This window comes from Acanthopagrus latus, chromosome 9 (genome assembly GCF_904848185.1).
Source record: "Acanthopagrus latus isolate v.2019 chromosome 9, fAcaLat1.1, whole genome shotgun sequence".
Lineage (NCBI taxonomy): Eukaryota > Metazoa > Chordata > Actinopteri > Spariformes > Sparidae > Acanthopagrus > Acanthopagrus latus.
The window spans coordinates 23,473,657-23,493,580 of record NC_051047.1 but is presented as its reverse complement, the minus strand read 5'-3'; the positions used below and the strand labels follow the sequence as shown (position 1 = coordinate 23,493,580).

The following is a 19,924-nucleotide window of genomic DNA, read 5'->3' as shown; positions in this document are numbered from 1 at the left end:
AAATATAGTTCTTTCTTTCATATTTTTCACATTTCAGCAAACGACACTTGGGTTTAGACATAGTGCGTTCATTATGACTCAGTGTTGGTGCACTGAGCCATGCACACATTAATGCAGGACTCATAATTCACATTCAACACATATTTTTCTAAAGTGTTAGAGAGACGGTACAAAAGCCTTTTAGACAATAAGTGCCAATCCTCAACGTATCAGACACATTAATCAGACATTTTATTTAACTTTTCTTCACGGTCAAAAAATTCAATCATCAGAAGTCACTCCAACAAAAAGAATTATACATTTCAGAGCAAACGTTTCCCTCCGCTTTTGGCACAAAGTACAAAGTAAGATCATGTCGAGGAAGTGTGGGTGTGTTTTTAAAGTGTGTTTTGCTGACAGGCAGGTTACAGGTCAATGAATCTATAAAGGAAGGAGAGCATTCAAAAATATCAATGAGGAAACAGTTCACACTGCACATGGTACCACACCGGGAGATCACGAATCAATAGAAACCTTAGGTCTGTGATCCACACACTGTGCTTTAGGCTATGGCAATGTTCAACAGAGATGTGCGTTGGCTAATCCATTGCTTCATGTTCTCTTTGTAGATAGATTGTGATCTTTCCGCTGTGAATTTCCTACTCTTTGTTCTCATTCTTTTCACATCTTAAATGTCGGTGCGTCAATTGGCTGAAATCAATGTGGTATTTTGTTGGTATGGTGTTTTATTCTGTATGATAAACAGCACAGATAAAAGAGGTGTTTGAGGGAGAGAAAAAAAAATGACAGTATAAGAATTTTTTGGTTAATTAAATGTTTTGTGTGTCTGACTTCTGCCTCTGTATGTTGGCCTTCAGAGTCCTCACTCTTGGCTATTTCTACCTGTGTGTTCGCTGGCATTTCTTCATTTTAGTTCCCCCGGTGATGAATGATGGAAGCTGCAGGTGATGCCACCACTGAGCCCGTCCAAACTGGGGAATAGACCCCTGAGCAGTGACTGTCCTTTCCATGCTGTGCTGTCTTTCAGTCCTTTGCACTGCACATCAGCCGATCTTTACTCTGCCACATCATTACCACCTGGATTCCTCCAGCTGGTTCAGTGTGCACTATGCTATTAAGCATGCTTCGTCTCCCATTCGGAAGAGAGATGGAATGCTAGTTATGGCAAGACGTTGAGGACCTGAGGCCAGGGTCTCTGATATGAGCAGAGGAAAGGAAATGAGAACTAAAAACAGACACATTCAGCTCCCACTATAGCTTGATAGTGTGAACACAGAAAGCCAGCCCAGCCCAGCTGCCAGGATATAATGACAGTGGTGAATGTTAGTGCAAACCACAGATACATCCAAGGTTGACATTTGTACCAAACGCGGGACATTATATGCCTATTATCGGGAGGTAGAGGGGACGGTGGCGGTGTTATCACATGCCACAAGGCTGCCAACCGGCGACCCCAGTTTGACTTTGTGGGGAGTTTTCCAGCTGTTTTTGTTGTGATCAAAGCCAATTATTTTTCACAGGAGGGTGGACCATCTCCAGCCAGTCTGCGGTGACCAAAAAGGGGGCGAGGCCATTTGAAGTCAAACCATGACTTTCTCAAACTGTAACCAATCAGTTTATGTGTCTAAACCTAACCAGTGCACAAGCAGAGTGCTGTGACGAGAGAGAAATAGAAAAGGGAACTTCCGTTAAGCGCTACATTAAGCAGCAACCTAAAGAAATCGTAAGTTTAAACTGGTCTGTGGTTTTGCAAAAACATACTTGGCAAACATTTATGCTGGTGACTGGGTTGAGCTGGCTGCTTGATTCAGAGTATACATTTCAGATACAATACACATAAGTTTAGTGGTTTGCTGTCTTGATTGTGTTACAAAGACTTTCTGTCTCTCAATCCACTGACAGATGACACTGTAAATAAATACAGTATATTTATATACACATAATATCTGATGTACCTGGGTTCCCTAACAGAGGTTGGACGGACTGTCCTGTTGTATCCTTGCCATTGTGTAAAACGGTTCAGCACTGCACTTCATTTCTTGCAGTTACAGTGAGCAATATTTTCATGGTCTCCAAAAATAGTTGTTAAATTCTTGTATATATAGTAACAATATCACCACATCTTTGAAGCAGTTTCTCTCAATAAAGCGTTTTTTTCCCCCTTGTATTTACAGTATCTTTCCACCAGTCACTATCCTGGTCCACATCAGATTCAGTTGAGCAGTTCTGTTCCTCTTTGCTCTGCAAACCAAACAAATGATTTGAGTCCAAGTTAGACTGTCGCTGCAAATGTTTCACATCGATGTGCATTCAAGCGTCAATGAAGTAGTTTTTAAGTTTGTCTTTAAGCTCCTCTCCAAGGGCCAATGAAAACATGTTTATGGTCCGATTGAAAGCTCAACCACTCACGAGAAGAGATCCTTTGGTCACTGAGGTTGAACCTAAGGGCCCAAAAGTACCTCTTGTCTTTAAGTCTTGTGACCCTGCCCCTCTCTGTCCCTTCACTACACAATCCCCTCGCTGCGTTTGCTCCTCCACACCACCAGGGCAGTCATGAGGAGGGTGACCAGGATGGGAACTATGATGAAGGGACCCAGGATGCGGTTGGGTGGGTCCCTGAGAAGCCGCCCCGACAGCGAGCAGTCGTGGAAGTATTGCCTGTGGACTCGGATGAAGAACTCGTCCACCAGCCTGTTGGGCCAGTAACACTTCATCTTCTCCGCCACCAGGAAGGTGCAGTTTGTCAGCTCGCCGTAGAGTCTGCATGTTGGTGAGAGGAAAGAAAAGGATTAAGTGAACGAAAAATAATCAAAAAGGAATTATACCAGTCTTTGTTCTTACATTGCACATATGCAGGTACTGCCCCAAATTCTTAGTCATTCTTAAACCCTAACCTTAGAGACAGCTAACCTTATCCAAAGATCTGATACCATCCAGGATGAGCTCAAGCCTGATCTTGGCTATAGCAGATAAATTAAGATGTGTAACTAGGAGGTGCTAAATTATCCAGGTGACTCAGAGGCAGGACACTTGACCTTCACCGTTAGAGACCTTCCAGGAAAAAAAGAATAAAGGAGCGAGAGGCACCAGTCGTGTGCGTTCGGTTTATAGTTTAGACCTACAATGTGTGAGTGTGTTGCTCCTCCATGATGAGTCGATCGTCGGAGTTCACTGGGCCATAATTGAGTTAATGACCCATGACTATGACTGAGCACACCGAGGACATTGCGACCACACAAATTAAGGTCAGATGCATCATAACACTTAGAGTATACTGTATAAGGTCCAAGCAGGCATATCATAATTACATAGACCACAGGCATACGCACACTTACACAGTGACAGTTGATTGACTGAGGTTCATTAGTGGCACGGCCAGGTGGTGGAAGAGGTCGTTCTTTTTCCATGACGCACATAAAAGCACATAAACTGCCGATTTGTGCTGTAGATTTTTTTTTTTTTGAAATTCTTAATCAGACATGACATACATGGATCAGCCACAAAAAACAAACCACTAACAGGTGAAGTGAATAATATTGATCATCTTGTTGCAATGCCAAGTATACCCCCTCATAGCAACAACTCTCCTCAATGCTCAGATTCTCCCAAGAGATGTGACAAGTGCTCAAGGTGTCAACCTGGTCTCCAATTTTCCCAGCACCCAGTCCAGTCAAGCATCTGTTGGACATGCCGTAATGAGTCTGACCCATTAATGTTTCGGAGATGGTTCAACATATCCGATTGATGCTCAGTCAGATTTGGATCTGGGAAGTTTGGAGGCCAGGTGAGTGGTTTAAATGTTGTGGCTGTTCCGCGTATATTTAGCAAATAGGGAACAAACCCCCCTGACATAGAGTACCATTCCGTTAGAGCTGTTTTGACTAATGTAGAATGAAAACAGTTGTCTTTCTGGCGACTTTACTAATGCAAGTCCTTTTAGCTCTGTTTTGGTCTCCACCATTTCCTAGAGGGAAATATCTCTGGGGCTAATGCTCTAGCTAAATGCCCGAGGCTAACTTCACCAAGTAGTCGCTAATGTTGATTGCTTGCCATTTGGTGCAGAGCAACGGATTCATCAGCACTTTTTATTCATTTATTTATTTATTTTGCTGCTTCTGGATACTGGTATCATAATTCTAATATTTTAACATCTTTTGATGATGCGCCCCGAACACGAGGTGTTTCTCTGGTGAAGTTTTGTAGTTGTAAACAGCTCAGGGCAGCTTGGCATGGGACCAGCGCTACAGAGAACTGTGGCTGCTTCGGGTGGCAGGTTCACTCTGTTTGCTTGTGAACTTCCTTCCTCTGCTTTATCCTTGCAGTTCTACAAATCAGAGAAAAAAGAGAATTCCGGTCATACTGCTGGTCTAATGAGCATTGAGGTTTTCGGAGGATGTTTATGACTCACCGACTGAGAAGTCGCAGCAGAGTCAAGGCCAGGGTCGTGTACACAAAGAGATGCAGTCGGTTACAAGCTCACCGCATGAGGATACGGTCAGCGTCAAATTAAACCTGACAGCATGCATTTTCAATGAGAGCGTGTGTGTTTGTGTGTGCTGCTGAATGTGATCAAGTATTTCATTTCTTTTTTTAACTATTTCCTTTTTCATCGTCCTACCTCATTACAGAACAGAATAAATCACCCTGTGGGAGGTAAAACCACAGCAGTTACACACTGTTAAACTTGTGCACGACCGAAACATTCAGCACTATTTTTATGTTTTTAACCTCCGCAATTTCATGTGTACATGTATAAGGAACAAGCCTTGTATTATGCATGTACTGACCATCAAGTTTTAATGCATTTTTTCCCCCATTCCATAAGAAAGACGGGGACTTGGAAACAACAATGAGGCAGTCAGGAGTGTGTAAAATTTAATTTCTGCTTCCACTGATCTCCATCCTAACAGTACCGTGACCAGTAGTACTACCACAGATTGTCCGCTTTATGAAATGCATCTTGAGTATTAGAGATATCAGATGTGTTGGTGGGCAACACAGAGCTTACTGCTCCTCTTTTACAGTAACAAAAATGAAATGAAATGAAATTTCAAATGATACTGGTTTCGATCAGCGCAGTAATCAAGAGTCCATATCTTGTTATGCTCTTGTTGTTTTCTCTGTGAGGATCAATAAACAGCAATGACTGCGCGGTGGTAACAGGGTTACTGCTGGCCGCAGTAGGTGCAGTGGCATTTAAGATTAACACAGTTGCAGTAAATAGTGTTTATTTGTTTTTAGGACAATGCAGAGAGCAGAGAAATGCAACTTTTAGCAACATGTGTTTGTTTGTCTATTTGGTTGGTCTGTCTGTCAGCAGGATTAGTGTCCAGATTTTTTCACAAAACTTGGATGGAGGATGAGTCTCGATCCCAGAATAGAATTTGTGTGGATCTGGAACAATCCAGGACATTTTTCCTCAGCCTTCTTAAAGAAAGGGGTTTTTGGATCTTGATGGGAAAAAAAAATGTATGTGCATCTAAGTGACTGGTCTGTGACTCAGTACAATTTGATGCTGATCTTGTATCTGATGAGCTTAAATTATGGTAAAGCAGTTATGGCTGACTTGAGTGAATTAAAGGAGATTGCTGGGCCTTGGCGGAGGTATGCGCTCTACAGAGTGGCATTCTAGATGAGACTGTAAACCCCAGTGATGTAATCCAAAGGCTTCAAAGGCCAAATTATTAAAGTTTATCGTGAAAGCCAGACTCTCTAATCCAGTTGCGTACTGGGTGTTTATGTTTGCATCGACTAATGGATGTTGAGTTTGAGTTCCCTGAATTATCTATTCCAGACTGCATTTGCCATCCCAGTTTGAACCTCAGGACGTCGGACAAAAAAGGTTTACATAGATGGCTCATCTTATTTAGACAAAGAAACGGCGCTGCTCCACACAGGGTTAGCTATTCTAAACAGTAACAGTGTTTCTTGCCCTGGCACCCATTTAAAATTACTTTAGATCCACTGATAATGATATGCCCGGCTTCTACAGGCTGTTAACGTCTTCTAGCAAAAGGTCAAAGTATTCCTTGGGAGGTAAGTCAGTGTCGCATTCTCCTGAAAATGATGCAGCGTCACATCTCAAAGATTCACCTGTTGCTTTTACTCACCCGGTTTCAGAGCCCAGCGCCCACTTAATATGAATTTTATGGAAAGGACTTGACATAAACAAGATTCAAATGATATCAAACTGTCTGTTTACTGCTCACATACCTTTTTTTTTTTGTTTTGTTTTTTGCTCCTGTTTTGGGTGCAGTTTTGTCCAGCCCATCACTTCCATATCATTTTGCATTATCTGACAGCACACATCAGTAAGCATGGTCAAGTCTGTGCATAACTGTGTGCCCACTCTCACGTTGAGTGGTTTCTGATTTTGTATTTTCTAATCCGAAAGTGTGTGGGAGATGAGGTGTGCAATGTTACATTTATTTTTTCAGGCGATATGGCTTTTGAAAAAGGGATGTTTAGGAGTTTGAGCTTGCAAAATGATGCTCGGAAAACGATTTCAAAAACCTGTACTCGTATATCGTCTGGGAGCAAATGAAAAATTCATCTTCAGATCAACTCAGACGTGGAGACAATTAGAGTTAAACTATCAAAATAAAGAGATAGATACAAACGTGAAGTGAGAGACGGGCCTAAAATTAAAGCTTAACAGTTCGTGTTTATTGATGTCAAAGATGAAGGACAGAGGCAGCTGAATTAGGCAGCCGCATGCTGTTTTTAGTAGTTTGATCTGCTGACTGAGGAGCACAGTGTGAATAAATAAAACCTGGATAATGAATAAATAAAGACAGTGCAAAGCTGCTCCAGTGACTTGTGAAATGAGTCCGGACTGTTCCTTTACTCCACTGGGGGACAGCCACAGAGCTCAGTACATAAGGTGGACAGGTATGAAGCCAAGGTGACATGTGACATAGTTATGTAAGCGCTGCTGTCCTTTCAAGGCAGAAAGATGCTAGTGAGGTTGTCCGAGCCTTGAATGAGTCACATAATCTCTGCCAAGGAGGTTATGTCTCTGCTCAGGGTCAAACAGATGCCAAAGTCTTCAGTCGTTCTGTGTTAAGACAGAGTTTGTTTCTCGTGTATCATTTAACACCGTTTAAGCGGAGTGCCAAAGTCACGCCCTTGATCACAGCCAAAGTCACAGTCTGTCATAAAACAGGTGTGTTAGTGTTGAACACACCAAAACCTGTAACTTAAACATTGCAGAGCTGCTCCTGTATATTCCTCATAAAATGCACAGATTTATTATGATTTTAATCTATTTCAGTACTTTTTCTGTCCTGAGGCAGTGGCCGCATCGATGTTGGTGACGCGTGTTGAGCGAGAGGATGTTGTTCACCCAGCGGTTTAAGAAAAAAAAAAGATGGTATTTTATTTTATTCACAACAAATTGTGACTTGGAAAAATGTAAGTGAAGCTGTAAGTTTTTGTGTATTTAAGCTACCATGAGATGGACTGTCGGTTTATTCCAAAACAAACACGATTATCCTGTGATAAAACTTGCGTGGCTATCTTGGTAGCTTCCAATATGGGGGGCTTGTTTAACCAACTTGGCTCGCTACAGCTTCCACCCACATTCAAACATGGCATTATTTCACATTTGACCTATGCAGCCGTTTTTCTGATGAAGACGGGCTTGCAACAAAAGATTCCTCTATTGTGTGGATCCGGATGCAGTTTGAAACGTTTTTGTTCAAGTGACAAATCCTCCTCCCAGCCTTTAAAAGCTTGAGCTTAAGTGGAGGACTGATCATTTCTGCAGGAACCATTCACACAGTTGGAAATACTATTTTTAAAACAGACTAATATCATGCTGTCACCTTCTAGCTTTTAACATGTCACACTTTCCTGAAAGTCTGAAAAAGTAAATTGCGAAGCCCACTCATGTCTTGTTTGCCACTGCCCTCCGGACAACCTCTGCGTCATATTATATTCAGGAGCAGTTTATATTTAGCCGTGTGAAACTTCTCTTTGAGATCACCATCAGAGTGGCAAACATCTCCAGGGTCAGGCTGTTTGGTCATGTTCAGACAAACTGCGTCCCCTCATTCATTGGAGCGAGACTAGTCACAGGCCTGGTGGATTATATAGCAACATTTGCGTCTTTCTTCAGTCTGGCATGCAATCGTTGCAACAAAATACAAAATAACGGCTGCTGTGACTTCCTAGAGGTCCAAAATGTGCCGTGCTAATAATCATTGATACTGATGTATCCATTCCTCAAACAGGACCTCCTGGATTGTATTTCATTTCAACCTTCCCGACCAGTGCAGCCAAATGCATTTCTTTTTAACAGAGGACTGTTTTCAGCCACCCGAATGGACTGTCATCACCTGACTGAATGACCCATCAGTGACAAACTTGTGGCTTAATTTAAGTTCTGACTCCAAGAAACAGTGTGTCACAAGCTTTGGTGTCTCATGTGAAGAGGACCAGTTTATCAGTACTTTGTAGGCAAAGAACCAAAGACAGTGCTCTGGGATAAGAGGGACATCAAGACTTCATGTTCCGGTGCTTTCAAGTGTCATGGTAAAAGAAGGGCAGTGGTTAGCACTCTTACCTCACAGTAAGAATGTCATGGGGGGTCTGAATCCTGCTGGGGAAGCAGAGTTTTAACCACCAGGCTAATTAACCCGCACAGTAGTCGGTATCAACTCCAGGTTAAGTCTCCCTGACCAAAGGCACTGGATAAGATCTGGTCCCCAGGTGTGAGGGTCAACCCGCTCCCTCAGGATGAGTTAAATGCAGATTACCAGTCTCATCAATGTATAGTATGTGATCAAATAAAGATTCTTCTTCTTAAAAGAGTTATGGCATTAAACATGCACCTTGTTACGGGCCAAGTGTCCCCTTTTAAGGACGGTGGCAGTCTGCTGTGTTGATGACTGCACAATATTACGGCATTAAGATTATAAAGAGTAAGAGGAGACATTTTAGATGATCAATTAATAATTCATCAATGTTTCAATGTAAACTCTACATCACAAAGTTTACGACTTTATTTTCTGTGTTCTGATACACTGGAAATGATTTCAAATGGCTTAAAAGAAACATCGTACAGACGCTCTGTATTAACCCTCTAGAGGGTTAATAATAATAATAATAATAATAATAATAATAATAATAATAATAATAATAATAATAATACATAGTCATTCTGTGTACATGAATAACAAAGAGCTGCATACTCCGTTCTGTAAGGTGAAGCTTCATGATTATAAACATGAGCATAATCAGTGCTCTGAGAAAAACAAACGCTTGAAAAGCTCACAAAAACTACATGATGTGTATTTATTCCTGGAGCCTTAATTATGGAAATGCAACTGAAGCACTCTTGAAACTGAAGATGTTTGGCTGTTTGTGTTAAAAAGGCTGTAAACAGTCAACTGAAGAAGTATGTCTGACTGTGAGTGTGTGTGGTCTGGGCTCAGGCTGAATCATTATCCAAGTGTATGTTTTGAGTGTTTCAGTGTACGATTATAAAGAAGGCTGATACTGATCATCGCTTATTCAGATTTAAATGAGAAAAGTTATTGGTATTAGACTTTTGCACAGATATCTGAAGAACACATTGGAATTTTAAACAGTTGTTATCATAAAATATGTAGTAATGTGACGCCGTCCTGAATATAAATCTACAATGTTGAAGGGCAAATGCACCAATTTTACACATTAAAGTATGTTTCCAGGTCTTGGGGAAAACTGCTGCATGTGGACAAATGTAGGTAGAAATTTTTTTGTGGCTCCAGAGGAAGCTGCATGATGCCTCCAGTGATGTGGGGAACTTAGGCACAAGGAAGAAGAATGTGTGGAATAAAAGTCCGACAGTGTTACTGGAGTGCAAAGACGACACCTCAAAACCTTACCCACAATGCAACTTAACCACAAAGTGACATCATTTATCAGACAACATGTAGCTTATTCTGGGGCCACAAGAGCCTTTACGCTACTTTTTTTCACATGCAGTATGCCACAAGACCTGGAAACACACTCTAACATGTAAAGTTGGCGGGATTACCCTTTAATTACACACAAACAAGAACAGTTGAGTCTATTAAGAACACTAAATTAACACCCATTGTCATCAAAAGATTAAGAAATCGGCTGGTGGGCAATTTATGAAACATAAAATCGATTTGATAGGGTTATTATATTCATTATAACTGAGGAGAATGTCTGATAGGATAACAAAGAGATCCCCTGGAGAAGGAAAATGGGTCATGAAGCATGAAAAGAGTGCGGCAGGCACTGAGAACAGCAGACAGAGAAGCCTATTGTAGATTAAAGCCTATTGTCATTTGACACAAAGATACATATCTGCGCTCATTTAGCTCCAGTTCTAAATGTCTAAACACGACCTGGCATCTGTCCTGTAATCTTGAACAATGTGTCATCACCCAAACCCTCCACAGTAAATGGAAGTGATGAAGTGGAGCCTTTCTGTCACGTCAGAGCAGAGAGGGAGAGAGTCCTCCCTCTGAAACCAAAGAAATCCAAAAGAAAACAGGCCAATCTGTCACCGCCGAGGACATCACACAAAATGTTCCTTCTCTTTCTACTTTGTTATTCTGCTAACCTCCTGCATCCCTTTCCCTCCAGGGAGATTAAACATCTGAGCCTGTGCACAAGTGTGTGTGTGTGTGTGTGTGTGTGTGTGTGTGTGTGTGTGTGTGTGTGTGTGTGTGTGTGTGTGTGTGTGTGTGTGCGCAGCCCTCTCTTTCCTACACAACAAGTGAAAACTTTTGAAAGAGTTTTTTTTTTTTTTTTCTCTCTAACATTGAAGCAGTTTCTTGTCGTCTCTGGCCTCCAAAACACACACAGTTTTCTCTCGGTTGCTTCTTATCTTCCTTCTCTATCGGTTTCCAATCAGTCAGTCGGTGTCACGCTGAACAGACGAAGCTCGTTCTGCGCTGACGTTTGTTTTCGACACACGTGTGCTCGTGTTTGTGTGAATAACTGCACATGTGCAGCATGCGTGTTTGTGTTGGAGTGCTCCAAGTGTGTGTTTGCCCCGGGTATGAATTTGTTCCTGCGCCTGTTTATACAGTTTATACATGTGTGTATATAAATGTTTGTCTTGTCTGTGCTAAAATATCCCCGACCACACCTGGACAAATAAACTAACTCAGATGCTACAGCAAGGCAATTTCACATCATTCACATGTGCTGACCTTTGCGTCAGAAGCATTATAACTAACAAGAAAGGGAACCAAAAACTTGGTTTTATTTAAGTTTATTGTATTTTGTTATCGTTTAAATAATTACTGTCATCATGACGTGACATTTCTCTCTCTCTCCTCTCTCTGTATCTCCTCTTTTCTTTCTCTTAATTTTGTTTGCCACATGCCTTTCGAAAAAAAAAGTACATTAACTTGAAAGATTTATTAAAATATATTATAATCTATGTAAACTATGCGTAATTGTTAGTGCAATTGGAACTCTATAAATCAAGATGGTATCAACAGAACTTTTCTTCTTTGCTTTGAATTTAATTGAACAATCCTAGTAGAATATATTGTAAGAAATAGTAAAATTAAAACATAAACTGACTTAAACTGAAACTATAATTTACCCAAAAGTCTGTGGTGAAAGTAGCGACAGAGACTTAAATAATAAAATAATATTGAGTTGTGTACTCTCACTACTGCAAAGTTTTCCAACCGGGTTCAAACCCAGAGAATCATGTCGAGAACGTTACAGTACAAAAAAAATCTCTGGACTGTTGCTGCAGTCGGGTTGATAAACAGGAGTGAAGATAAATCCTGATGGTAAAAGGCAGATCAGATCTGAGCGCCATCTTTATTCCTCCTCTGTAATAGTTTGAGTTTGTGGTGTATTTATTTGCTGTATTATTAGTTCTGTCCTCATGTGTCATGTTTGCTTTTCATTTCCTTTTTTTTCCTGACTTTTCCTCCTCTCCACCAGTGTCCTGTGTTGAAGTCTGTGTTTTCCAGTTACTCAGTCCGTCTGTTCTGTTTGTCACATGTCTCCTGTTCCTGTCTGCAGCCCTGCGTCAGTCCTGCTCCTCATGTCCTCAGCTCTTCATTGGCTTGTCCTCGATTTGTTTGTTGCATTAACTTTTGTACTGCGTGTCTTCTGCCACCTGCCTTTTGTTTCTTTTCTTTCCTTTCTAAAGCTTGCTTTTCTGTTCAGTTACCCACCTGCATGTGTATGTTGTGTTTGAGACCCTTTCTGTTTAACATCCAGGAGGTCTGGCTCTCCTCCAGAGCTAGCTGGGCCACCCAGCCCTGGTGAACAATGAAGGAAAAAAAATGGTTTTGGGGAAACTCATCCTGAATCCCTGCTTCAACAGAAACCCAGAGGGACCAATGAGTCATCAAACACAATGTTTGCAGTATTGACATACAAGGAGATGGCTCAATTAGAGCAGGGAAACACCTCCTGCCTCTGAGGGCTTCAGTGTATGTACTCAGTTCTGAATTGGATTCTCAAAGACAGAACTGTGTGCACGTGCCAATATATCATAATGATGATAGAGGAGGTGGAAGATTATAATGAATTGGAGCTGCAGCAGCGAAGGGGAAGAGACGATGTTTGTTCCCTTGAATTAACAAGAATAAATGTAGTGGTTTCTCCCTCCGAGCAGCAGACGAGGCATCCAAGCCAGTTTGATGATCTTCAAAAACGACAGACTATTTTTTAATCAAACTTTAATCCCACTTAAAAAAACCCTCCTGAGTAGGGCAAATATTCAAAATCATTGTCCTAGTGTTCTTAACATAACATCTGCAGTCTCGAGGCAATCTAGACAATACTTGATGCCATCCAGTCATGAGAGCTGTGAAAACATACGGTAATCTACTTCTAATCACAGACTAATCAGCTGTTTAGTCACGGAGGCCCGTCGAAAGGGAACTTCATTACACTTCCACTCTACAGAGCTCGCTGGATTTGTCTGGCCCGGGCTTGCTCGTAACCTGATGTGAGCTCACTCAATAAAGGGTTTTTGAATAATTACAGACGGCCGACAGGCATGCATGTAGGACTGACCGACCAAAATACCCTCCAACAATCGCACAGGAGAAAAGCTCCTGCAAAACCAAGACACTGAGCTATTTTTAACCAAAGAGCCTGCAAAAACAGAGATAAGGGCAAAGGGGGAGAATAAACAGCTTAATTAGGATTAATCAAGCACACATTATTGGTCTTTGGATTTATTGCGGAAACTGTTGATTCTGAAACAACGTCAATCCAGCCAGGTGCTTAAACAAGCTGACTTGACAAAATTACTAATTACCTCATCGCTTCCAAGGTCACCAAAACCAACACTGCACAGCTGGAACAGGAGCATTAAAGGGAGAGCGTACAGCAAATTGAAAACTTCACCGATTGCTTTCAGACAGTTATTTTCTGCACAAGTTTTCTGAAACTACAGATGAATATGCAAAGTAGACACTTTCTAATTAAAATGCCTTCTAGCATATATTTCCAAAAACAGAAGTCTGAATATTGAATAAAGCTAAGTTCAAAATCGTTGTCTTATTTTGCTGAAATGTTAGCATAATTTAGCATATTTATCCTGAATAAAATGTTCTGTAAATCAGAATATAATGGAAAGGAACGTTTTTCTGCAATCCACAGATACTGTTCATTAAAATGTGTATGCGTCATCAGATACATGTACCGACATTTCCAAAGAACACGTCATATTGCGTTCACATCACGTCTTTACTATCTGGATTTCATGTTGGGAGGAGGAGGGACGATGGTGTAGTTGCAACAAGGCTGCCAAGCTGGTGACCGCTGTTCAGGTGTGCATTTCAACTTTTCTAAGTGTGAAACCACAGGATATTTTTCAGTTAAGCCGCGAGACAATTCCCAGCCGTGTTCGTGACAACGAGAAGTAAATATTGTTGAAGGGAAGTTGTAAAATCTACAAGCCACGATTGTCTGATCACAACAGGTATTTTAAGCCAAAACATGATGTTGTCATAAACTTTACCAACTTGTTTACCTAAACCTCATAAAGCTTTAACTTATCTGTGATTTAGCATAAACACACTTACTTAATAATGAGATTGGGTTGCAGTTTAATCAATACATAAAACAAAAAATCCTGTCAGCCATAAAAAAACAAAAACCACTTGGGCCTTGTTTTTCAGCATAAAATGTTTGAATCAGAAACCTGTTAAAACCTTCGGAATACAGTTGGGAATAAAACCAGGTTGTTTGGTGTAATAAGTGCTACCGAAGTGGACTTATGGTTTTAAACCCAATTCTAATTAAATTCTGAACAAAAATTAGGTTTGATTCACACTTCATTAATACAAAATCAGAGCTAAAATGAAAATTTTTATACATTTTGAGTCATTTCAGTCATGGGAGCAAAATAGCCCGAAATCTCAACATTGACCAGTGCTTGAAACACATGTTTTCACTTGTCTTCTCACCCCTGAAGATTCATAATGAGAACTTTTTGGAACTTCTGTTTTCCCCTCGGAGGCTCTGTGTCGAGCCTAATTAGTTTATTTACATAGAAAATGAAAACTAAAACTAAAGAAAAGTTGTTTCTGTGGTGTTTTTGAACCGTATCATGCATAATGCAACAGGAGCTGTGTGCGTGTTGGAGGCTACGTTGAGCTGCTGTCACCCTGAACGCAGTAATAATGTGCCACAAATAACCGAGTAGCCCGACAGACAGAGCGGACGGATGAGCAGATGCAGCCTACAGGGTCGTGTGTTACGGAGGCTGGCAGATGGATTGACTAAAGCAGAAGCATTCTTAACGGAGCTCATACATATTCACACGCAGCGGATTATCTCAAGTTGTTGATGTTAAAGTTTAGAGGAATAGATGGAGGGCAAGTGAACTTTCTTTTTCCATCAAATGCATATTAGTGATGTGAGCTCCAATCTTTACGTATTTGTTTCTCATCTCTTTAAAACTGAAAAACAAACCCTGCGATTTATTTTAGGTTAGGTTTTTGGTTTTAGAAAAGATCACTCTTTGGCTTAAAGTAACAGCAAAAACCTGATTGTCAGTATAACCTTATGTATGGTAATTTATAATAACTTAAAAATAGAATAATGACTCTCAGTCACAAGCTGGATGGATGTGTACTCCAGTGGCTAGAGGGAACGTTTTATGACTGGTCCAACTGCCTTGAGTCACTACAAGTAAGAAAAAATGAATAAAAGACAAAAAAACAGCAAAATCAGAGAGGAAAGAGAGAAAAGTAATACAAAAATGAATCAATAAAAAGACAACATCACATCAAAGGTCTTAAGAACAGATTAAACGATGAAAAATCAGCAAAAAGAATAGTAGTAGAACAGTAAGTGGAAAAAAGAAAGAAAAAATCAATTAAAAAAAGACTCGTCTCCTCAGGTTGGTTGTTACAAAGTTGAGGGGCCCTGACGGTAAAGTCTATTCAGAGTTTAAATCTGAGAAATTTGTGAGAAAATACAACTCAGGAATTCTCTCACCTTACTAACATTAACATCTGGACATGGAAGTGAAATTACTGTGAACTGGGGCCTATTCAGCAGAACACTTCACGCGTACGTGCATCAGGAACAACAACACAATACACAAGTAGAAGGTTACAAGTGAGCTCTGGTCCGGATGCTGATCATGATAATGTGATTCTTGGCTGAATCTGATTCCAAACTATAAGCTGATCTAGTCATCTACTGCAGGCATAATACAGGATGGAAAACTGGGGGTGATGAGGTTGAGCCAACCTCTTGAGTGAAGCGATGTAGTTTATTGATGAGTGGAGATTAAAAAAAGAAGACCACACTACAACATTAACAACAATGCTGTACAGCGTCATGAGGCACACGTTCTGTGCTCCTGAGACATAAATATCACTTTTCTTTTTACTGTTTTGGTTTTCATGATGTGGTCTCCTGCCTGTCCACGCACTGTTGTACATAACAGCCTTCACAGCAGACACCTTTGAAGTGCGGCCCACGTTACATCGCGCCACGGCGTCCCTTCCTCCTCAGCTGTCAATCAGACCTGCACACCTGCCCGCCCACTCAGAGGCTCACAGGAGGAAGGAGAATTTTTAATTCATCTCTGGAGCTTCTGTTAAATTCTGTGGACTTTGACTAATGATGTTCTGCTAATGCTCTTATTCTGGTAAACAATATGATTGAGTTGTATCATCTCTGTGTGGATTGGATTGGATTAAAACACAGACTCGTGCCGCAGCGGTTTACCAGAAGGCTTTTTCCTCTTTTAATGGCTGCAGAAAAAGACCACTGAGAAGACTCAGACACTCAGTAATTGGAGTTGCAACCCACCGGCTGAAAGCAATTAAACTGCTACTTTCTTTGTACAGAGAAGCCGCTGGCACCGAGTAATTGGACATGACAGCTGAATACCGAGTACTTTATCATTACATATTTTTCTCTCCAGCAGTTCTTATCTGATCAGTTCCTTTTTGGCAAATTTCATCATTTTATATTTAATCCCAATTTAAAAACCTGGAATGACTACAGTTACCAACCATCAGAGTCAGACTAAATCTGTGCACATCCTCCTCCTGGCACGTGCCGTGACCCAGGCGACGCCTGCATTATTGAGGCGTCTTCGGTACCCTGACCTCACACAGAAAGCTCCCGGGCCCCAGAAGCTATGAAAACTTTAGTGAGAGATTTAATGGCTGAACGAGGAAATAAAGACCACGACGGAGGTGAAAGCTCGAGAGTGGAACTTCGAGGTACTTGAGCGTTTCTATTTCTGCTCCACTGCATCTCAGAGGTATTAATTGTGATTTCGAATTTGAATTTTTCTAATTAAGAGGAGGAAGAAGTGTCCCTTTCAGAAACTGTTTTAAAATGAAGCGTCACAATGCTGAAAAACAGGGCTGTTTTTCTGAGTTATTGACAAAATTGTCATATGCTGGTGTTCTGCTGCGTCAATCATTCACTTGATGTTTTAAAAGGGTTAAATTAATGATACTAATTTTTAACCTGAGCTTTTCGAAATTAAGTGAAATTGAATGAAAATGAATGGAACGTGAATAAAGAGGCTTCAGGGAAGAAAAACAACAAAAGAAACCGAAACCTGCAGGCAACCTCTGATGCAGGTGACTTTAAGTTGAATCATGACTTTTTGAAATAGTCACTCAACTACATCACAAGACAGATCAGTTCCTGGCTAAGATAGAAGCTGTTAAGTCAAGAATTGCAGTATGTCTGGGAGAGAATCAGATGACCTGCGTGTGTCAGTGCCCTCCTCTTAAGCCTTCGTGAAAGGACGCTGTCGCAGCCTGATTGGTCATGAGGGAATGTCCCATAATGCTCTTAATCAGTAATTAGGAGGAAGTCTCCACAGCTGAGCAACAGGTGATCTGAATATACTCTAATCGATCTGGAGGGACTTGGACATTCGACTCCTCCTGTCTGTGGAGGTATTCATCCATCTAGATTGTTCTGGAGACATCAGCTGAAGAGTCGTCTGTCTTGTCTCAAATATAATGGAACTAATAGGCACTTGTACTGCAACTGAAAAAGAAAAAAAACCTCAGTGCCGTCTAGTTACATTATATTTCAAGTGAAGGATCTTTCACCACTGGTGTTCATACTGCCTTTAAAAAGATCATACATCAGTTAGCTACATGAGCCGCTTCCTCCCTCCAGCTCACCTTTGTTTTGCATGACTCAGCCTCTAATGACGACTCTGATATGAGCGGCCTGTGTTGCGGGTGAGTGACCACGCGGCATCAACAGGAGCGCGTCCTGATTAATCATGATGTCGTCTCATTGAGCCGTAATTAGAGACGGAACTGTGAGAGGTTTTAAAAATAAAAGCACGGAGGACAAACAAATGACTAACAGACGGACGTGTATCCCCTGTCGTTATTTTTAGCATTTATGAGCCTAAAAAGGACATGAAAATATATTAGAAGCCTCAGTTTGTTTTATGCGTCGTTGAGAGTGTCAGATGAGCGGATCAAATGCAGACAGCTTTAGAGTGCTTTTTAATTTTTAGAGCAACACGCTGGAAAATGTTCAAATTGAACCTAGATGGAGACGTGTTATCATTCCTGTCTCCAGCTGGACGTCCACGTCTTTCCATCTGCCTTCCATCTGCATTAACACACTCGTCATATTTTCCATCTGCTAAGTGTCTTTTTCCATACCTGGGTCAGTGCTGGCAGACGGACGTGATTAACTGCAACAACATTCTTCTCCGAATTATCATACAACTAAATGCAACCCGCTAATTTATCACTGTCTCAGCGGGGCTGGAATGAGTAATTCAGCTCGTCCCAATTAAAGATCACCGTGTCAACAGCTGAATTTCTCCTCTTTCCTGTCTGAAGTCATCTCATTTTCTTTTTTTCCCCCAAATAATTGCTAAGAAGTCATATCTAACCTCTTTCAAGGTTTTTAGGTGATGAGGTGACCGCCGTCCATTCTGCTGCATCACCTCCCTGGGAATTGTTTTCTGGAGGTAATTAAACAAGCCTGACATCTTACAGTGGTTCACTGAGCCGAACATCCAGCAGTAAATATTTGAACATGAATTCGTGTGGAATTGGGTGCATGCTGATATCCGAGTTTGTGATCGAGTCACGCGTCGCCTACTGGATGTAAACAGCTTTTCTGGTGCGGCGAGCCGCTTAGAAGGATCACCACAGCTGACGCGAAATGTCTAAATGCATTGTAAATCCTCTTCCTTTTTGAGTTTCACACGTCAGAATGTATTCCAATTGATTTCCAGACATTTCCATAAGCTGTGAGAATTGATTATAAGACTCTTGGGACTTGCTTGACTTTACCAATCCATCACAGAAAACGCCACGTCTGCAGATGCAAGCTCAGTTTGGACTTCACCAATCAAAATCAATCTGCACAAAATTCAGTCAGCGTCACCGTCATCAAGTTTATCATCGAACTGTTCTAATACGATATAAATTAGGCCCGCGGTCATGTCATACAGACACAGTAGAAACCTACAAGTCAGCGCAGTGAAACATCAACTTCTCCTGCTTCACGTACCTTCTCAGAGGATGTTGCCACAACTGAATGTGCCCCTGAAGAAAATAAAAATAAATCTGAAAATCTTCAACATTCATTCAGAAATTGTGCCCAGTACTGTCTGGATGTTTCACGCAGCATCAGAATTGATCCACACTATTATTAACATCCATGGTTACCTTTGTGTATTTGGTTTCAATCTGATTGAAAAGGTGGATATTTGCTATTCCATCTCCAGTGGACTGATTAGAAATACTACAGACTGTTGTGATTATCTGCTCATTAGTGTCATTGAGTGCCGCACTGCTTCTGAATTGAACTGAGACATCGCTGCACTGAGTGGCAGCTAATGGTGTGGTGACCTGTTCAGGGGGATTTCTTTTCCCTTTTCTCATTGCATGCTGGGAGTTGATGTGAACACCACAGCATATTGACAGGAGAGCAAATAGTATCACGAGGGGCTGTGGGAGTGCAAATGTATAATGGATGTCATTAGCTTGAAAGGTCACAGAAAGTCATTTGTGAGATGCTGCGGTCACTGTATATAAAAACAGCAGCTCTAATGTACAACAAATAAACTCTGTAAGCCTGAAACTCCTGGATGATGTTAACAGGAAGGCTACCAAGCAAGAGACTGTTGTTCAAGATGGTGTTTCAACACTTGTTAGCATTAAACCGTAAGTTATTTTCAATGTGAAGACTACCAAGCAATAGACCACTGTACATGACAGTGTTTAAACATATAAAAGCATGGAAGATGCTGCAAAACCAGAGACCACTGTTCAAGACGGTGTTAAAAACACATGTGAGCATGTTGTAGGGTGCAAAACCGATGGCTGTTTGTAAGGAGAACTCTGCTTCTGTGTCTCAACCCATAAACAAAACATGAAAAATGAAAAGCAGACATCACGACATGTGAAGTTTCAACATAGAGTAGCTATAGTTTGCAGAAACCCACATC

General features: G+C 41.1%; 1 protein-coding gene across 5 annotated transcripts in view; it reads right to left on the bottom strand.

Moving 5' to 3' along the window:
- Window positions 1–207: 207 nt before the first annotated feature.
- Window positions 208–19,924, bottom strand: part of ramp1 (receptor activity modifying protein 1) — a 62,677-nt gene continuing 42,960 nt past the window's right edge. For 4 of the 5 annotated variants that reach the window (XM_037110757.1, XM_037110760.1, XM_037110758.1 and 1 more), the window contains exon 5: window positions 208–2,760. In XM_037110757.1, coding sequence (XP_036966652.1) covers window positions 2,505–2,760 — 256 coding nt within the window. In that variant the 3' untranslated portion in view covers window positions 208–2,504. Of the gene's footprint in view, window positions 2,761–2,787; window positions 4,325–19,924 lie in introns of those variants that run through there. The other variant, XR_005077134.1, reaches the window with a different exon arrangement.